Genomic DNA, 14,601 nt, shown 5'->3' with positions numbered 1-14,601 from the left:
GAGACCATCATGGCTCGTATTGAATACCGCTGGCGTCAGCTTCTGCTTTAAGTATCTCGCAGACTAAGTCATTAGTTTTCTCAGGTGGCGGCCTATTACCCAGGTAATCGTGGAGGTCGCTGGTACTTTCCGGGTACATTAGCATGCACAACCTCGACCCGATTAGGCTAACACGGCCGTCTTACATGCAGATGACCTTCGAACGCGGTCAGCAAGCAAGCGATACTACTGGAGGGGAAATCTAATAGGCCCAGTAACACATGCAATACAAAATGAATCTGTTCCGCTGGTCGCATCCTTCTGCACTGCCTACCTACAGGTGTGCAGCTTCAGTGGCGCGTCTGCCTGATGGGGATATGCATGTAGCAGCGTGTGGCACGTTCTGTGTCACTTTCACATTAGCATGAGTAAAAGAGGCCACCGAGCCGAATATTAGGAAGACGATAAAATATGGTCTGCATGGGCGATTGCGTGACGCTGACACTCCGAACGTGCGGCTAAGTTCTAATAGTTTTGGACTTGCAAAACTCTTATGCCCACCTTGAGAGCTAATCATAACGAATGCCATTAAGCTGTCAGCTCGTGCTTCCAAACGTGGTCTCGATACCAGATATCGATCGCGCAACGCAAATATCCCCTCAGGCCGCCTCGATCCGCCAAGTTACGGCGCTCCTCGGAGGACAGCAACCATGGATCTTCACGATGATGACGATGGAGAGTTGACTCTCGATCCCGTCGGGCCCCAAGAAGGGTCTTACGTAGAAGACCAAGCCGAGGAGCAGTTCAAGAAAGATTACAGGGAAGCACAAGATATGCAAAGAGAAAAGGAGCTGCGGAAGAAGAACGAGAAAAACGCCAGTGGGGACCTGAGCAAAGAGAGGACGAAGGAGATGGAATCACAACTGGAGGCTAAGTTCGCTGAATTTGCCTCTCGACGAGAAGCGCACTGGGGCGCCACAACATCCAAGGACCGGAACTTCTTGCACTACCTCGCGTACGAGAGTCTCTTGGGCGTGGCGTATTACCCTCAAGCACTCGTCAAAGTAGCAAGCACTCGGCAACCACATTTAATGGGTGCTTTGGATAGTTCAGGACGTACACCTTTGGCAGGTAAGGCGACGACGTTTGGACAAAATTCTTCGCAAATCCGAAATTTTGAACTGATTCTTTTCTATTTATTAGTTGCAATTGCCGAGGAAAATTACTATTTTTGCTACAACGCAGTCCTGCGTCTCAACGCAACGGAGGCAACGAATCTGGGCGAGCAATTGAGAACCGAATGCAGAATAGGCTCAGGAAACCCTAACGTGGATGGAGAGAGGACCACTTGCCTTCACGCCGCGCTCTCAGCCACGTTCTACAAGAGTCGCAAGATCAACGCCGAGAAGTTCATCACGAAGATAATCAGCCTGGTACCCAACGAAATGTTTACCCAGACGGACAGCAGCGGCCGGACACCTCTGCACCTAGCCGTCCAGTATGAAAAATGCCTCCCATCTCAGGAGAGAATCGTTTTGAAGCTATTGAAAGAGGGTCCTGCGGCTATCAACTGCAAGATCAAGGGCGCGGGTGGCTCAAGTCTCTCCATTTTCCAGTTCCACGAGGAGAGCAAGACATTGTGGGAGAAGAAGCTCAGAATGCAGATGGCAGCTAAGAATCAAAAAAGTCTGCCTCTTGCACAACCAGAACGAGGCCAAACTAAGCGGGGAGACGACATGGCCCCAGGCAAAGAAGAAAAGCAGGCAAAGCCCAGCAGTGATATGTGGAAGACGGAGTCGAAAAAGGTTGTCGAGTCGACCGCCAGAAAGGGGGAAATGCTGCCGCCGTCGTGGTCGACTCTGAAAGACAAGCCTCTAGCTGAAAGAACGAACAAGCCTGATGCGAATGTCGCCGTGCGGAGGAACTCCATCACGAGTGCCAGCACTCCGGTGACAGAGCGACGAGCAGGGGGCTCATCTCAGATAGGAGCGTCACCAGTCATCAAGGCCCAGGATTCCGTCGCGGCCCCGCCCAAATCAGCTGATAGACAGCTTGAGGATCACCTCGAGGGCTTACGAGAGACAGCTGCTGCGGTTTCTGAATTGCTGAAGCTGTTTTGTTTGAGGAACAATGAACCGGATATCGCGTCTCGTTTTCTGCGGAGCCCCGATAGCCTAGGGAAACAAGGTAAACATATGGTCTACCCCCAATAACATCAGACTACGCATGTGATTCGACTGACCATATAATCCTAGACAAGGCGCTGTGGTTCGACTTTGGACCGCCAAGAAGACTCAGTATGAAAGACTTCACCAGAAGCAGCTTTCAGTATCTCGAGTTTGAGTCTATTCTTCAATACGTGGCGTTCCCTCATATCCAACTTGTGACAAAGCAAGGTAATAGTCAAGAACAGTTTCCAATGGTAGCCTTGTTCAACTGGCTGCGGGCGGAGGGGCGTGGTGTTAAAAGGATCATCAGAGTCATAGTAGATGACCTTGAGTCTCCATCACACACTGATGTGGCCATTGAGCAATCTCTGGCGGGTTTTGTGAGTTAGTCCTGACAGTCTCGTTCCCAGAGCAGAGTTCACATGTGCCCAGTCTGGACTGACGTGGTCTTAGAAAGTGGAGGTGTTGGACTGGAGGCGAAAAGACTTGTGCCCTGCCTCCCTTGCAAAAGTCGGCGACCATCTGAGAGAAATCAGTCTCTACTGGAGTGGAAGCAATCCAGTTCTTCGTGCGTGGTCTGAACCTGATGGACTGGCTCAACTGACCAGCTTGGAGACCATCAACATTATTCAGGTCAACGTAAGTGGGCAGACTCAACCCAACTTTACAAACCTGGTTGAATATACTGATGGAAACCATAAAGGTTACAGAATCAGAGGACAGGATTAATCAGAATTTGGAAGACTTTGAGAAGAGGTTGTACAAATCATGGCTCCTTCGCGAAGGCAGAAGCAAGCCAAGGGTCCTCATCCACCCACAAATTCGGGGCCTTCCAGGCGATTTGTCTCAGCCTGAGAAAGTCTTACCCGGTTTCACAAGTTCACATGACAAGACTGTAGACTCACACAGGTGGATTGAATGCATGAAGAGGTTTTCGAACGAGTTTCGTCAGATCAAGGAGCTGAGGGAGGCTCGAAACAAGGTTGATTCTCGTCTGGGCCCTGTCGTGGTAGCTCTCATTGACGACGGTAAGCTTTCTTAACCCTACTGGCGCTGGTTTCAGAACTCAAGAACTCCGAGTAACTAACAGGTAATGAAAACTCACAGGCACTGATATCCATCACCCCGACCTAGACCTGCAGAAGAAGTTTGACGGCGAGAGCTTCTATAAATATAAGGAACGGTCCGGTGCCCGTATGGCTCCTTGGTGGCACTCGGAAAGCGGGTACGTGATTATCATGGATGTTTTGGGGCGTGTGTTGTGCTCCTCAATTTGATGAACAGAATGCTAATCGGCCCTCAGACACGGAACGCTCATGGCCCGCCTTATCGCAGGCATCTGCCCTTCTGCTATTATTCATGTTATCAAGCTGCATACAGTATGTGATACTCTGATCTTTGGCACACAGCCCATTTGCATCCACGGGGGTGTTCTGTGAATTGGGAACTGACCTAGAAAATGTGTCAGTTCTGTGCTGGCGGGTCCACGAAGCTTCAGATCGATCCCAACAGCGCTGTTGAGGCCATCGCACACGCAATAAAACTCGGCGCTCACATTATTTCCATGTCCTGGACGATCATGCCGCCTGAGGAACCAATGAGGAAGAAGCTATTCACCGATGCCATCACGTCGGCCATATTCAATTCAAAGGACACGCTCATGTTCTGCGCTGCCTCGGACCAGGGCAAGTATCCCGACCGCACGTACCCACACGCCGTAAAACCCAACATCTTCCGTATCGGCGCCGCCGCCGCCACCGGCAAGATCTCGGACACAGTCGGGGACCAGCAGAGCCTCAGTTTCATTCTTCCCGGCCAGGACGTGGTGATTGACAACTGGTACAACGACGTGGAAGACAAGACCCTTGCCGAGTTCGAAGCACACACGGGGTCATCTGTGGCCACGGCACTCGCTGCCGGACTTGCGGCTTTGATTATCGAGTGCGTTCGGCTTGGGGTGATCCACACAAATAACAGCCCACAACGACAGCAGGAGGACCCGACCCTCGCAATCAAGGCGAGCGACTTGGAGCAGATCCGGGACCACGAGACGATGAAGACGGCCATGTCCTCCATCGGGACGGATAGCAACACGGACCATCTGTACCTCAAGGTGTGGGAGTTGTTCGACGCTGGGAAGCTGAAGGCTGCAAAGAGGAGGCCTGATGGTGAGCTTGAGTTCATCTCAGGTCTGGCACGGCACTTCTTGCGCAAGGGCATTACGTAGATTCTCAGAACACATGTGTGAAATAGACGTGTCCTTGACTACAAGGGGCCCGTCCTGCATTTGTCTGCCATGGAAATCCTTCACCAGCTGCTTTACCAGCGCCCTTAGTCGGGAGTCGGGCAGACGCCACTTTCCATCTTGGTATTGGCGACGAACGGAAACAGCTCTGCGGGCCGTGGTCGGTTGGTGTTGATCTTCCTCAATACCGGCGGAGGCTTGTTTTCCTTGAGACTGTGGCGTTGGCTTGGCTTCTTAGTCTGTTATCTGATCAGCCCTAGTGTGGGATTCATCATAGCATCCCCAACATGTCTGAAAGGCTTCCAGAATAGGGGACCTGGAAATTGTTGATGTGGAATGATATATGTGAGTCCATCCCCTCCAGAACATACAGGTTCCCACTAACACAGTGAATCAAAGTGCCGTGTCAAAGGTCTCTACAGTTACCATATGGCTTTTGATAAATCAGAGTAACTGACATCCCATAGGGATGATGAAATAATCTTCACAAGCTATCGGTATAAGTTACCTAAATGTCAAGTTCTGTCAATCCTCCTGTCTCACCACATGTATACTCAGGCTTCCTTCTCATACCATGTAACCACCATGGCCATAAGTAGATCCCCCCCCCCCCCCCAACCATACACTATCACTACACAAATGAATTAAATTTATTTGCACCCTGGTTGAGCAACTCTGAAGCTATGTACACTGCAATTTAATGAATGAATAGAAATTCTCAAGGCAACTAGATACACATAAGCTGGTCTTAATTCAAATATTTACAATAAGAGAAATTTAAAGTTAAAACCTAATCCTCTTATAACCACCATGATCCGGAAAGCAAAATCTCTTTTTAAAACCTTTCTAGCTTTATATCTTAATATAACTTAGTCTAATGGCTAGCCATTTTAAAGCCATATGCTTGGGATAATACAGCTAATATTACTTTAATATAATATACATTAGCCTTTCTAAACATTAACTAAGCTAATGCAAAGCATAAGATACCCATAATAACCATCCCTAGACCTAAGACAAATTTTAAATCATAATGTTGATCTATAGCTGAAGAGACTACACTAGTCCAATGGACAGTGAGTTCCATCACCTACAATGCTTACAGACAACTTTCAGGGACCTTGCTGTCTGTGACGGCTTGCCATGCAGTCACTGATCAGTGTTGGTTTAGCTAGTCTGTATGGGAGGGAAAGTACTTCAGAGAAAAACAAAGATTGTGGATGCAATTGGGTCATCTCTGCTTATATAATGAAACATGAAGTGTCACCATTACACCACATGCCCGTTTTATTTCATTGTCATTTTAAGAATGTAGCAATATATATATACAAATTAAATGAGAGAGCTGGAACTCTTCCCTACAACAACCTGAGTCCAGGATCTGCAGGGTTACTGACAGGACAACACCCCCCCCCCAACAACAACAACAGCGCTCTAGACTAGTGAGCACTATGCACCCCTAGGCAACTCTCGTTCAAAGGAGACTGTTTCTTCATTCCTAGGTAATGAATACCAAGCTTGGTAAAGCACATATCCCTCACCACTTCAGAATAGTCACATCCCAACCTTATGTGCAGATCCAGGGCCAGCTGAACAGGAGGTATGACTATAGAGGTATTTTGAATTAGACTGCCTTTGTCCACATGCTGCTCTACTATATCAAACGATGTTCCTTAAGCCTCACCTCTTTTGAGCATTTCAGTGCCCTTCCGAAACATCAGCCCGCACGCACAACGCTCGCCACCCAGTAACCGTCTTGGAATACATGTTGTAGCACCACCAAATAGAACACACAACAAATCGCCCTTCTTGGCAGCCGTCCGTGTAAGCACATATAAACCCCTTGTCACCGTCGTTGTGAAACGCACGCCCTGCGCGATGATATTACACCGAAGTTGTGAAGAACTCGGCATTCCCGTTTTTGCCAGATCGAAATAGACGCATCACCGTCCGCCCTCACCCTCCCTCTTGGGAAACGCCCTCACGAGATACATAGCCATGTGAGCGGCGCGCGTCGGCGTCCTCGCGGGCCCACTTCTTTACTCTTGAACGGCATCCGGGGCACCGTCTCCATGTACGCCCACAACGCACTTGCATTCGCCCGGCTGACGGCCCTGATGGCGTCGTCCTCCACCGCAGGCCGGTACTCTATCCGCGAGTCCAGCCCCCCCCCCCGGGGGGAGCCGCAGAGCCCATGTTAGGGCTGGAACAGCAGCCGGGCCTTTGCTGCATGTCGCTGCCGCCCGCCCTCGGCAGCGAGGTTGGCTTTGCGGAACTTCTTCGCGGGGATCTCGCCCGACACGCTGTTTATCGCATCGAAGATAACGCTCCTGAGCGTGGGGACGCGCCCGTCGGCGGAGAAGGTCACGTCTGCTGGCCTGCGATGTCAAGAGTCACAGAACAGTGGAATGTGGCCAGGTGCCAGAAAGGATGAAATCCCCACAGCGAATATACGGCAGCCTTCTCACTCACAGGTCGCCGAGGTTCTCCCAGCATGCGATGACTGAAGGGAACCTCGTCGCACCAGCGTCCAATCCATGGGAGAGTGTGGCATTAATGGGCATCACTAAAAGACATCGATATCAGCAAGCTTGTAAAAGACACCATGTGTGTGTGGACTGGAATGGAAAATTCCGGGTTGAGCAAGTCCCAGGCCACAGGGCCATTTCTCCGTGTGCAAGTTGCTGTTTGTTATATCATAGGGCTGCCAGATCATATTTACTTGGCCTAGGTCTGACGGAATAGATCATCTCCCGTGATAAAATAAGCTTCACCCATGTCGCAGTTGCGCTGAAGTTGGAACCGACGACATCCTTTCGCTCATTGGGTAGGTTAATTATCCCCTGTAAGCCGGGATCTACCACTCACGACGAGGTTCAGCGCACATCCCCATCTCCCAGCCGGCAGGACCCCTCACTGAATGGACTGTTTTGCTCGGAATCCCGCGTCGATAAAAATTTCCATTCACTCTGTCCAGACAGGAAGGATGCGATTTCCACCTCATCACGCTTTGTAGTGCTCCACTCGACGGATCTATGCGCATGTGCTATGCATCAGTATTACACAGAGAAGGAGTCCCTCCCCTCCTCTTCCTCCTGCGGGTCATGGGTATGATGACGTCCTCCGAATTGCTCCCCCTTTGTCCATTGGCAATTGCCCCGAATTACCGCCTCGTATGCTCCTTTTCCTCCCTCCCGCCCCGAAAATGCGTATGATAAATTGTTGCTTTGTATGCCGTGTGTATGCCGAAGAAATATGGTATCGCTAACAAAATGGAATCGTGCAGTTGGTCCTCATCTTTTCGGTTGATGAACCAGGAGGTACAGGGGCTCATTTCTTCACAGCTTCCTCCTCCTGCGGCGTCGGCGCCGTCACCAGGACGACAGTGTCAGGAGTACCCTCCCTGATTGACCGTTCCTCCTCCTCCCCGCCCTTCGCCGGCGCCCAGGGCGACCCCGGGTTCTGGTCTTGATCTGCCGCGGCCGTGATTGGGGATGCCATGGGAGACGCTATCTCGGGCTCCTTGCCCTTGGGGCTGGACGGCGGCTGCGACGCCACCTGCGTCCTGGAGCTGTCGCCCTGCTCCAGGATCGGCCGCGGCGGCGGCTTCAGGCCGTCGTCGTCGCCACCCTCCCCCGCGCCAGCTGCCGCATCCCCGGGGGACACCACGCCCTCCAGCGGGGCGGTGTCCGCCCCCGCCGGCGAGGCTCGGAGCCGCCCGTCGGCCTTGAGCACCTCCGCCGCGAGGCCCCTGAGGCCCGTGAGGATGACGTGCGGCCTCTCCCAGGCTAGCAGGCCCGGCACCCCCTGCGCCCGCTGCGAGAACAGCACGCTGTAGTGCGCGTTGGCCCACGCCGGGCAGACGTACCCGGCGCCCGCGTCGGCCTTGGTGGGCGCATCCACCTGGACGGTCCTTTCGTTTCCTTCCGGGAGGGCCGCGGTATCGGCTCCCCCGCTCCTGCCTCCTGTCCCCGTCTCCCCCAGGAAGACTGTGATGCCGACCCTCGGTCTCGTGGCTGGCTTCTTGGCCGCCTCTTTCCTTGCGTTGTTGTTGTTGTCGTTGTCATGCGTGGCACAGTGTGCCCAGAACCGCATGGCGTATTCCGGCCCGGGCAGCCACGCGAGATTGGTGAAGGTGATGATCTGCTCTGGCGTGAATGGCAGCCTCGGGGCGAGTAGGCGCAGGCCCTTGAGGGCGAAGACGAGGAGCCCCGTGGGGGAGTCGCACATTGCGTACCTGCGGCAGTGTCAGTCCAGAGAGCCTCGTAGACGAACTCGTCTGAGTCGACGTCTGCGGAGATGGTGCACAAGCGTGCACTGCAGCGGGACCCACGCTGGGCCAATGATCGAGAATAGCAGCTACTTACGCGAGTGTGTTTGGCTCCTTCAGCCCGACATTGTCCAGGCCGAACTCGGACGGTGTGAGCGCCTTCTTCTTCTGCGCCAGGGCAACGGCCGTCTGCTTGTGCGCGGAGAGGTCCTCCTTGCTGTACCCCAGGATGGGCGCATTGAGCACGGTGGCGATGGTCCACTTGGCCCACTCCAGGGGCGCCTCGGACAGCTTGGGCGAGCACAGCGGCGGGGAGATGAGGTGGGCGCCGAGGCAGGCCCCCGGGTAGGCGGACGACAGGCTCTCGACCAGCTTCCAGTCGATCCTCGCGGGCGACGACTGCGCAGCGCCCGAGTTGCTGACCAGGTAGTGCTGGTAGCCGAGGCGCAGCATGAGGGTGTTGAGCATCTCGGCCGTCGCGGGGATCACGGGGGTGTTGTTCGGGAAGGGGTCGCTGAAGCCGAGCCCTGGGAGGGCCGGGATGACCAGGTGGAACGGCTGGTCCTGGGACGCATCCTCGGGCTCGGTGAAGGGCTTCACCAGGTGCGCGAGGGCGAGGTTGGAGAAGGGGAAAGGCGGGATCAGCAGGAGTGGCAGGGCATGGCTGTGAGGCGACGGGGCGTGGATGAAGTGCAGCCGAAGGGGCGCCTCTGAGGATGGGGTCGATATGGCGGTGCGGAACTGGGGAGTCTTGTTCAGAGTCTCTTCCTGCTCGCGCCACGAGTATTTCTCGAGCCTGCTGCCGTGTCAGCACGGCCCTGACGCCAGACTCCAGCCTCCCGTGACGAGTCGTCCCATATCCCACAACCCGGGCAGCTCTACTGCCGGCGAACAGGGCGACTTACCAGAAGTCAATGAGCGGCTCTACCTGAGGCTTCGGCTCCCACCAGTCCTCGGACGGAGGCTGTGTGCTCTCGTGCGGAAGACGAGTCAGCTCCAGCTTCTGCCTCGTCAGGTCGAGATATCTGCTCGAAACCTGCGGGTGGCGTCAGCAGCCTGCCCTTGCCAGCGACGAGAACATGTACGTTAGGGGAGGAGGCGACTCACGTGGATTTTGTAAGGCTTGATCTCGTCGCCGGACGCCACCGGCGGGGCCTCTTCAGTATCGGCCATGATGCTACCGCGATGCCACACACATTATCCAACCTCACGGGCAAGTCTTGGCACAAGGATCACAAACAGGAATCAACATGTAAATCCTAGAGCGAGCGTGAGTTTCTTTCAGTCGCAGAAAAATGAAAATTTCATGTGCGATGATGCGACGCGAAAACAGGATTGTAAATGGCAAAATAATTCTTGACGACACCTATAACAAGAAGGAGATATGGGATAATAAACACGCGCGCTGCCTCTTCAACTTTCCCATCAACGACCGGTCAAAACAGGAAAGGCGCCTACCAGACTATGTAGCAACTTCAAGGGTCCAGATTAACAGGGCAGCTATCATCCTGGCGACGTGGCTTGACATGCCCCCAGTCGCAGATGTGGCGTCGTTTCCATACAAAATGTCCTTCTTCAAGCGGCACGGAACCAGCACAACTTCTCGAAAACGGCACCGACGTGGCTGTGCTGCATGCCCGCTAACAACACTCCGGAAATGATCGACCCCTTTCTGGTGCTTCCTGCCGAAGGTGATCCTCGAGGGTCCCCGTCCTTCCCGCGGCCAGGATTCCAAGGAAACCGCCCGGTTCTATAACGAGAATGCCGGTGTACCACCACAAGCGCAACCGGAAACTTGGAAGGAGACGACGAAAGAAGAAGACGATCCTGCTCGTGTGAGAGTGGCGAAATTTCTGCACGGCATTTCAGACACATAGACACACGCACACACACACACACACACCACCTAGTTCTTGCGGGCTGCCTCCGAGACATGCATGCACTGCATGTCGCGACCGACTCGCACGCCAGTGTCTGTCCGCCACACCCTCTCACACACCTCACACATATTGGGGGCCCAAAGTGTCACGGGCTGACGGGCAGTGGCGAAAAATCTTCCCCACGAGATCCCTCCGGCGCAAAGCGCTGGGGAACAGGTATCCTGGCCAGCCCTGATTGGCAAATTGCTGTTCGCGTCGCATTGGGATATTCAGAACCGTGGGTATCAAGGTTCAGAGTAATAAGCTTATGGCCGCTCCACAGCACCATCTTCTGTATCTACCGGGAGGCTGGCTGCCCAGTGGCGACTCGGTAGCTACGTGCAGGAGGGTGTCACCTCAGACCCCCAAAAGCCCTCCCAGCAGGCCAATGGGCAGCGGACCGCGCGCAAACTGCAGCAGAGGCATGGCATGACGTCTTGGCATGTGAGAAGCAGACACACCGCGCGCGCCTAGACTACCTCTTCTTAACCGCCGTGTCGGTCAAGCACAGCCGGTCACGGGCCAGCGAGCGCATCACGGGGGGAAAAAGGCATGTGTCAAGGGTGATATATTCCTCGGTATTAGCCTTGTATTCCAGATCTTCGCATCACGACTGCTCTTTAGAAGTGGTTGAGCAGCGCCGCGCCTCAAAGGTACGAGACGCCAGTCATTCCATCCCCTTCTCACAAAAGGGGGGAGGGAGGAGATAGGGGAACAGGCTCTATGCACGCCCGTCCCCAGAGAAAAAAAGGAACCCGCTCACTAAAAGGCCTCTTCTCACCGACTGAATGGACCTGGCTTCACTGGCTCCGCAACGAAACAGCTGCATATGTAATACAATCGCTATGCGTGTGACCCCAAATCCCGTCGCCGCCCCTCCCGGCATACACCGGTTGTTGCCCTCCCAGCATGTCTTAACCCAGCATCACCCTATTCCTAACTCCGCGCAGACGGGTTAGGTGAGCCGCCCGCAGCGGGGCCGCTGCCGCCACCGCCTGCGCCCTGGCCGACCTGACTGTAGCCCTGCTGGGCGGGGCCCCGGAGGTTCATGGCGCCGATCCTGGAGACGATGTTGCTGCCGACCGCGTCGACGGCCCCGCGGGGGCTGGTCAGCGTCGGGCCCTCGGGCGCCGTCTCCTGCACGCGGAACAGCTTGATGCCCGTGCCGTTCCAGATGCCCACCGTGCCCTTGGAGATCTGCATCTCGCTGCTGAAGATAAAGCTCCAGATCAGGGACTCGTACCACCCCAGCGCCAGCGGCGACCACTCGAACGAGTGCACCCGCACCGGAGACGGGTCCACCCCAACTAGCTTCACCTGGCTGATCTTGCGAAGCGTCTCGGGCGAAGCGTGGTCCGCGATCAGCGCCTGCCGCGGCACCAGGGCCGATACCTGCGGGATCGCGCTCAGGATGGTGTGCAGTGGTAGTTCTGGAAGCCAGCTGTCGATCCATTGCGGAGTCGGCTCGAATTGGCCGTTCATTGACTGGCCAGACATGGAGTATCCGCTGAGGCTGGTCATGCTGTTCTGCCTGGAGAAGTTCTGTATGCCGGCCGGCATCTTGCCCCTGGCCTTCTCTGACATGCCCCGGAGCTGTGTTGGGACCGCGTCCTCGACGTTCGACACCACCGAAGACGCCCGTGATGGATTTTCGCTTGGATCGGATTGCGAGGGCGTGGGACGCTCTTCGTCACTGTCATCCTCGTCATCGCCAATGGTAAATGTGCCGTCCTCCTCGGGAACGTTGCTGAGTGTTGGTGGCCGAGAATGGCCCGTCACTGGACTCCTCAGGCTCTCAGCGGAACTTCTGGTGGAGTCAATGTCTGAAGAAGCTCGAGCATCCTTTCGCCGTCGATTGCGCCTCTCGATCTCTTCCTGGCCACTTTCCAGGGTAAAATTGCGAAGAGCCTCAAACCGTTTCCTGTTTCGCAGGACTGCCGCCACGAACTCGGGATTGTCTGTAAAGTGTTAGATGCATTCCCTGTAACCCTGTACCACTCTTCAACTCACTCTTGTACTGGTGCTCGAGTATGGAGTTCATAGACTCGAGCAATGATCGTAGAAGGGTGTGGTTCGTATCATTCGCCAACAGGAACGAGGGAGAAGACATCGAATTGAAGAGCTGCATCATCTTTGCGCCGGTAGCAACACTGAGTCCCTCGAGGTAGTAAGCAATATTGTTGATAATCGCCAACAAAGCAGGGTAGATAGCTGTAAGCTTTCCATTGCTCGTGGTGATGAGGTTGTAGATGGACTGAATGATGTTAGAGCTAGACGTCCACTTTCAAATAATTTGTGGACTCACTTGTACGAGGAAGTCAGCATAGCTGCCCCTGAAGCCCTGTATGCGGATCACAGGAGGCAGGGTTTCTTGTGCTTCAAACGGCTTGTTGAGGTTGACGCCGAAGTTCTTCTCCACACTCAACGTTTGGAGGAGGAACGCACACATCCTCACGACCCCTTGCTTTGAAGCATCGCTCTTGTACTCGAGAGCGTAGAACAAAATGAGGATGGTGAAGTCGTGTGCCCTCTCGGTGTCGACAATGAAGGAGCGGAACCGCTTGTTGCATTGCGTTATCTCCCAAAACAACATTATCATTTCGGGTGCAAACCGTATGGACGACTGGGTTCCGGGGATATAGGAAGCATTAGCCTGCAGAGGCTGGTTCAGGATACGCGTCATTCCGTCAACGATGAACTGGAAGTCCTGCGGCCGGTGTATCCGTCCGAGAAAGTGACGGAACCAGTTCTTTTGCGGCTCGCCGTTTCTCTCGGGAACAGGATACAGAAGCGTGACAAGAAGTAGTTGCAAGGAGTAGGTGACAAGGATCTGCTTTGGGTCCTTGAAGACAAGCGTATTGTACGGTACTCGCCAACTCGCAGGGTTGTACTTCATGGTCTGGGCATTGTTAGAATTGCACGCAACAAGTTCAACTCAAGTGACCTTACAGTATTCAGCAACGAGCAGAGAAGAGACAATACAACCTGCTTGTCCGAGCAAGTGCAGATGTGCGTAAGAGCTTTCGTGCCATTTTGTGGGAGCACTGCGGCCGACATGTACAGGCTCTGGCCGGTGATGGCGAGTAGCAGGCGCAACACTTCGATGCGGTTGCTCTCAAATTCCTTGGTCGTAGCAACGGTCTGGTTACAGCCGACCCCGCTCTGCCATATCGCATAGGTGACCTTGGGCTTGCCGTGTTGTTGCTTTGAGACGGTGAAATCGGAGAAGAACAGCAGGTCGACAAGGGTGTCGATGAGCTCTTCCGCCAAGGGCCTGACCTCCTCGTACTCATCTGACCGCCTGCTCCTCGCTGCCTCCTCTTCGTCGTCGTCGAAGAGCACTTCACTGGCTATTGCCGACTCCCGCGTCTTCTTACGCCGGATGCCCCAGAAGAAGCGGTCCTCCCACTCGTGCAGGTTGGCGGCCTCGTAGATGTAGGGCAGAACCCTGGTGAGAACCCGGATGCAGTTGAGGGCATCGCGCTCGGGGGCAATCTCGGGGTCGGGAAAGGACGGATGGTGTCGCAGATTGAAGAGCCGCGAGGTAACGGCCAGTATCAAGGTCTCGAGGTTCTCGATCGCATGGTCTCGCGTGCGCCGTATGTCCGCGGCGGCAAACAGGCTGAATACATCGTCGGAGGATTCGGGGAGCTCCCAGAACTGTTGATGAATGTCAGCGACAAGGCGGCCTGGCCGAGCTTGGGGGGACAGGATGGGCTACGGACAGAGGTCCAGTATGGATCGTCAGCAGCAATGCTGCGCTCTCCACTGAGCCTGAAGATGCCCTTTTTGAAGACAAGCTTCGAGTCGCTTGCACCCATGTTGGCAGCGACCCGATAGCATGTCTCAAGCCTGCTCTTGTCCTGGTCGAGGAGGGAGATGGGTCTGCAGGGATTCACTGGTGAAGGAGCCGCAGGTGGAGGGCGTGTAGGTTTGGACGTTGATGCCTTGGGGTTCTTGAGGCCGGCAACTGGGCAGGCCGGCGAGCGGCAGTGATATCACTCCCCTAATAATGGCTGC

General features: G+C 54.6%; 4 protein-coding genes across 4 annotated transcripts; 1 reads left to right on the top strand and 3 right to left on the bottom strand.

Annotated features, from left to right (window-relative positions):
• Positions 1-689: 689 nt before the first annotated feature.
• INS49_014877 (uncharacterized protein) lies at positions 690-4,374 on the top strand (the record flags this gene model as incomplete). Its single annotated transcript, XM_043175565.1, has 8 exons — positions 690-1,110; positions 1,183-2,166; positions 2,235-2,527; positions 2,601-2,786; positions 2,851-3,175; positions 3,255-3,372; positions 3,451-3,526; positions 3,616-4,374. The coding sequence occupies 8 exons, from the start codon at positions 690-692 to the stop codon at positions 4,372-4,374; spliced, it is 3,162 nt and encodes a 1,053-aa protein (XP_043020522.1).
• Positions 4,375-6,589: 2,215 nt separating this feature from the next.
• On the bottom strand, positions 6,590-6,956 carry INS49_014876 (uncharacterized protein; the record flags this gene model as incomplete). The annotated part of the gene is made up of 2 exons (XM_043175564.1): positions 6,590-6,770; positions 6,865-6,956. The coding sequence occupies 2 exons, from the start codon at positions 6,954-6,956 to the stop codon at positions 6,590-6,592; spliced, it is 273 nt and encodes a 90-aa protein (XP_043020521.1).
• Positions 6,957-7,722: 766 nt separating this feature from the next.
• Positions 7,723-9,835, bottom strand: INS49_014875 (uncharacterized protein; the record flags this gene model as incomplete). Its single annotated transcript, XM_043175563.1, has 4 exons — positions 7,723-8,629; positions 8,760-9,458; positions 9,568-9,698; positions 9,770-9,835. 4 exons carry the CDS (start codon positions 9,833-9,835, stop codon positions 7,723-7,725), a joined length of 1,803 nt encoding a protein of 600 aa, XP_043020520.1.
• Positions 9,836-11,517: 1,682 nt separating this feature from the next.
• INS49_014874 (uncharacterized protein) lies at positions 11,518-14,402 on the bottom strand (the record flags this gene model as incomplete). Its single annotated transcript, XM_043175562.1, has 5 exons — positions 11,518-12,539; positions 12,592-12,835; positions 12,887-13,480; positions 13,531-14,241; positions 14,307-14,402. 5 exons carry the CDS (start codon positions 14,400-14,402, stop codon positions 11,518-11,520), a joined length of 2,667 nt encoding a protein of 888 aa, XP_043020519.1.
• Between the last annotated feature and the right edge of the window lie 199 nt (positions 14,403-14,601).

The sequence above is a fragment of the Diaporthe citri genome, assembly GCF_014595645.1.
Source record: "Diaporthe citri strain NFHF-8-4 chromosome Unknown scaffold_8, whole genome shotgun sequence".
Lineage (NCBI taxonomy): Eukaryota > Fungi > Ascomycota > Sordariomycetes > Diaporthales > Diaporthaceae > Diaporthe > Diaporthe citri.
This window is presented reverse-complemented; position numbering and strand designations above follow the sequence as displayed.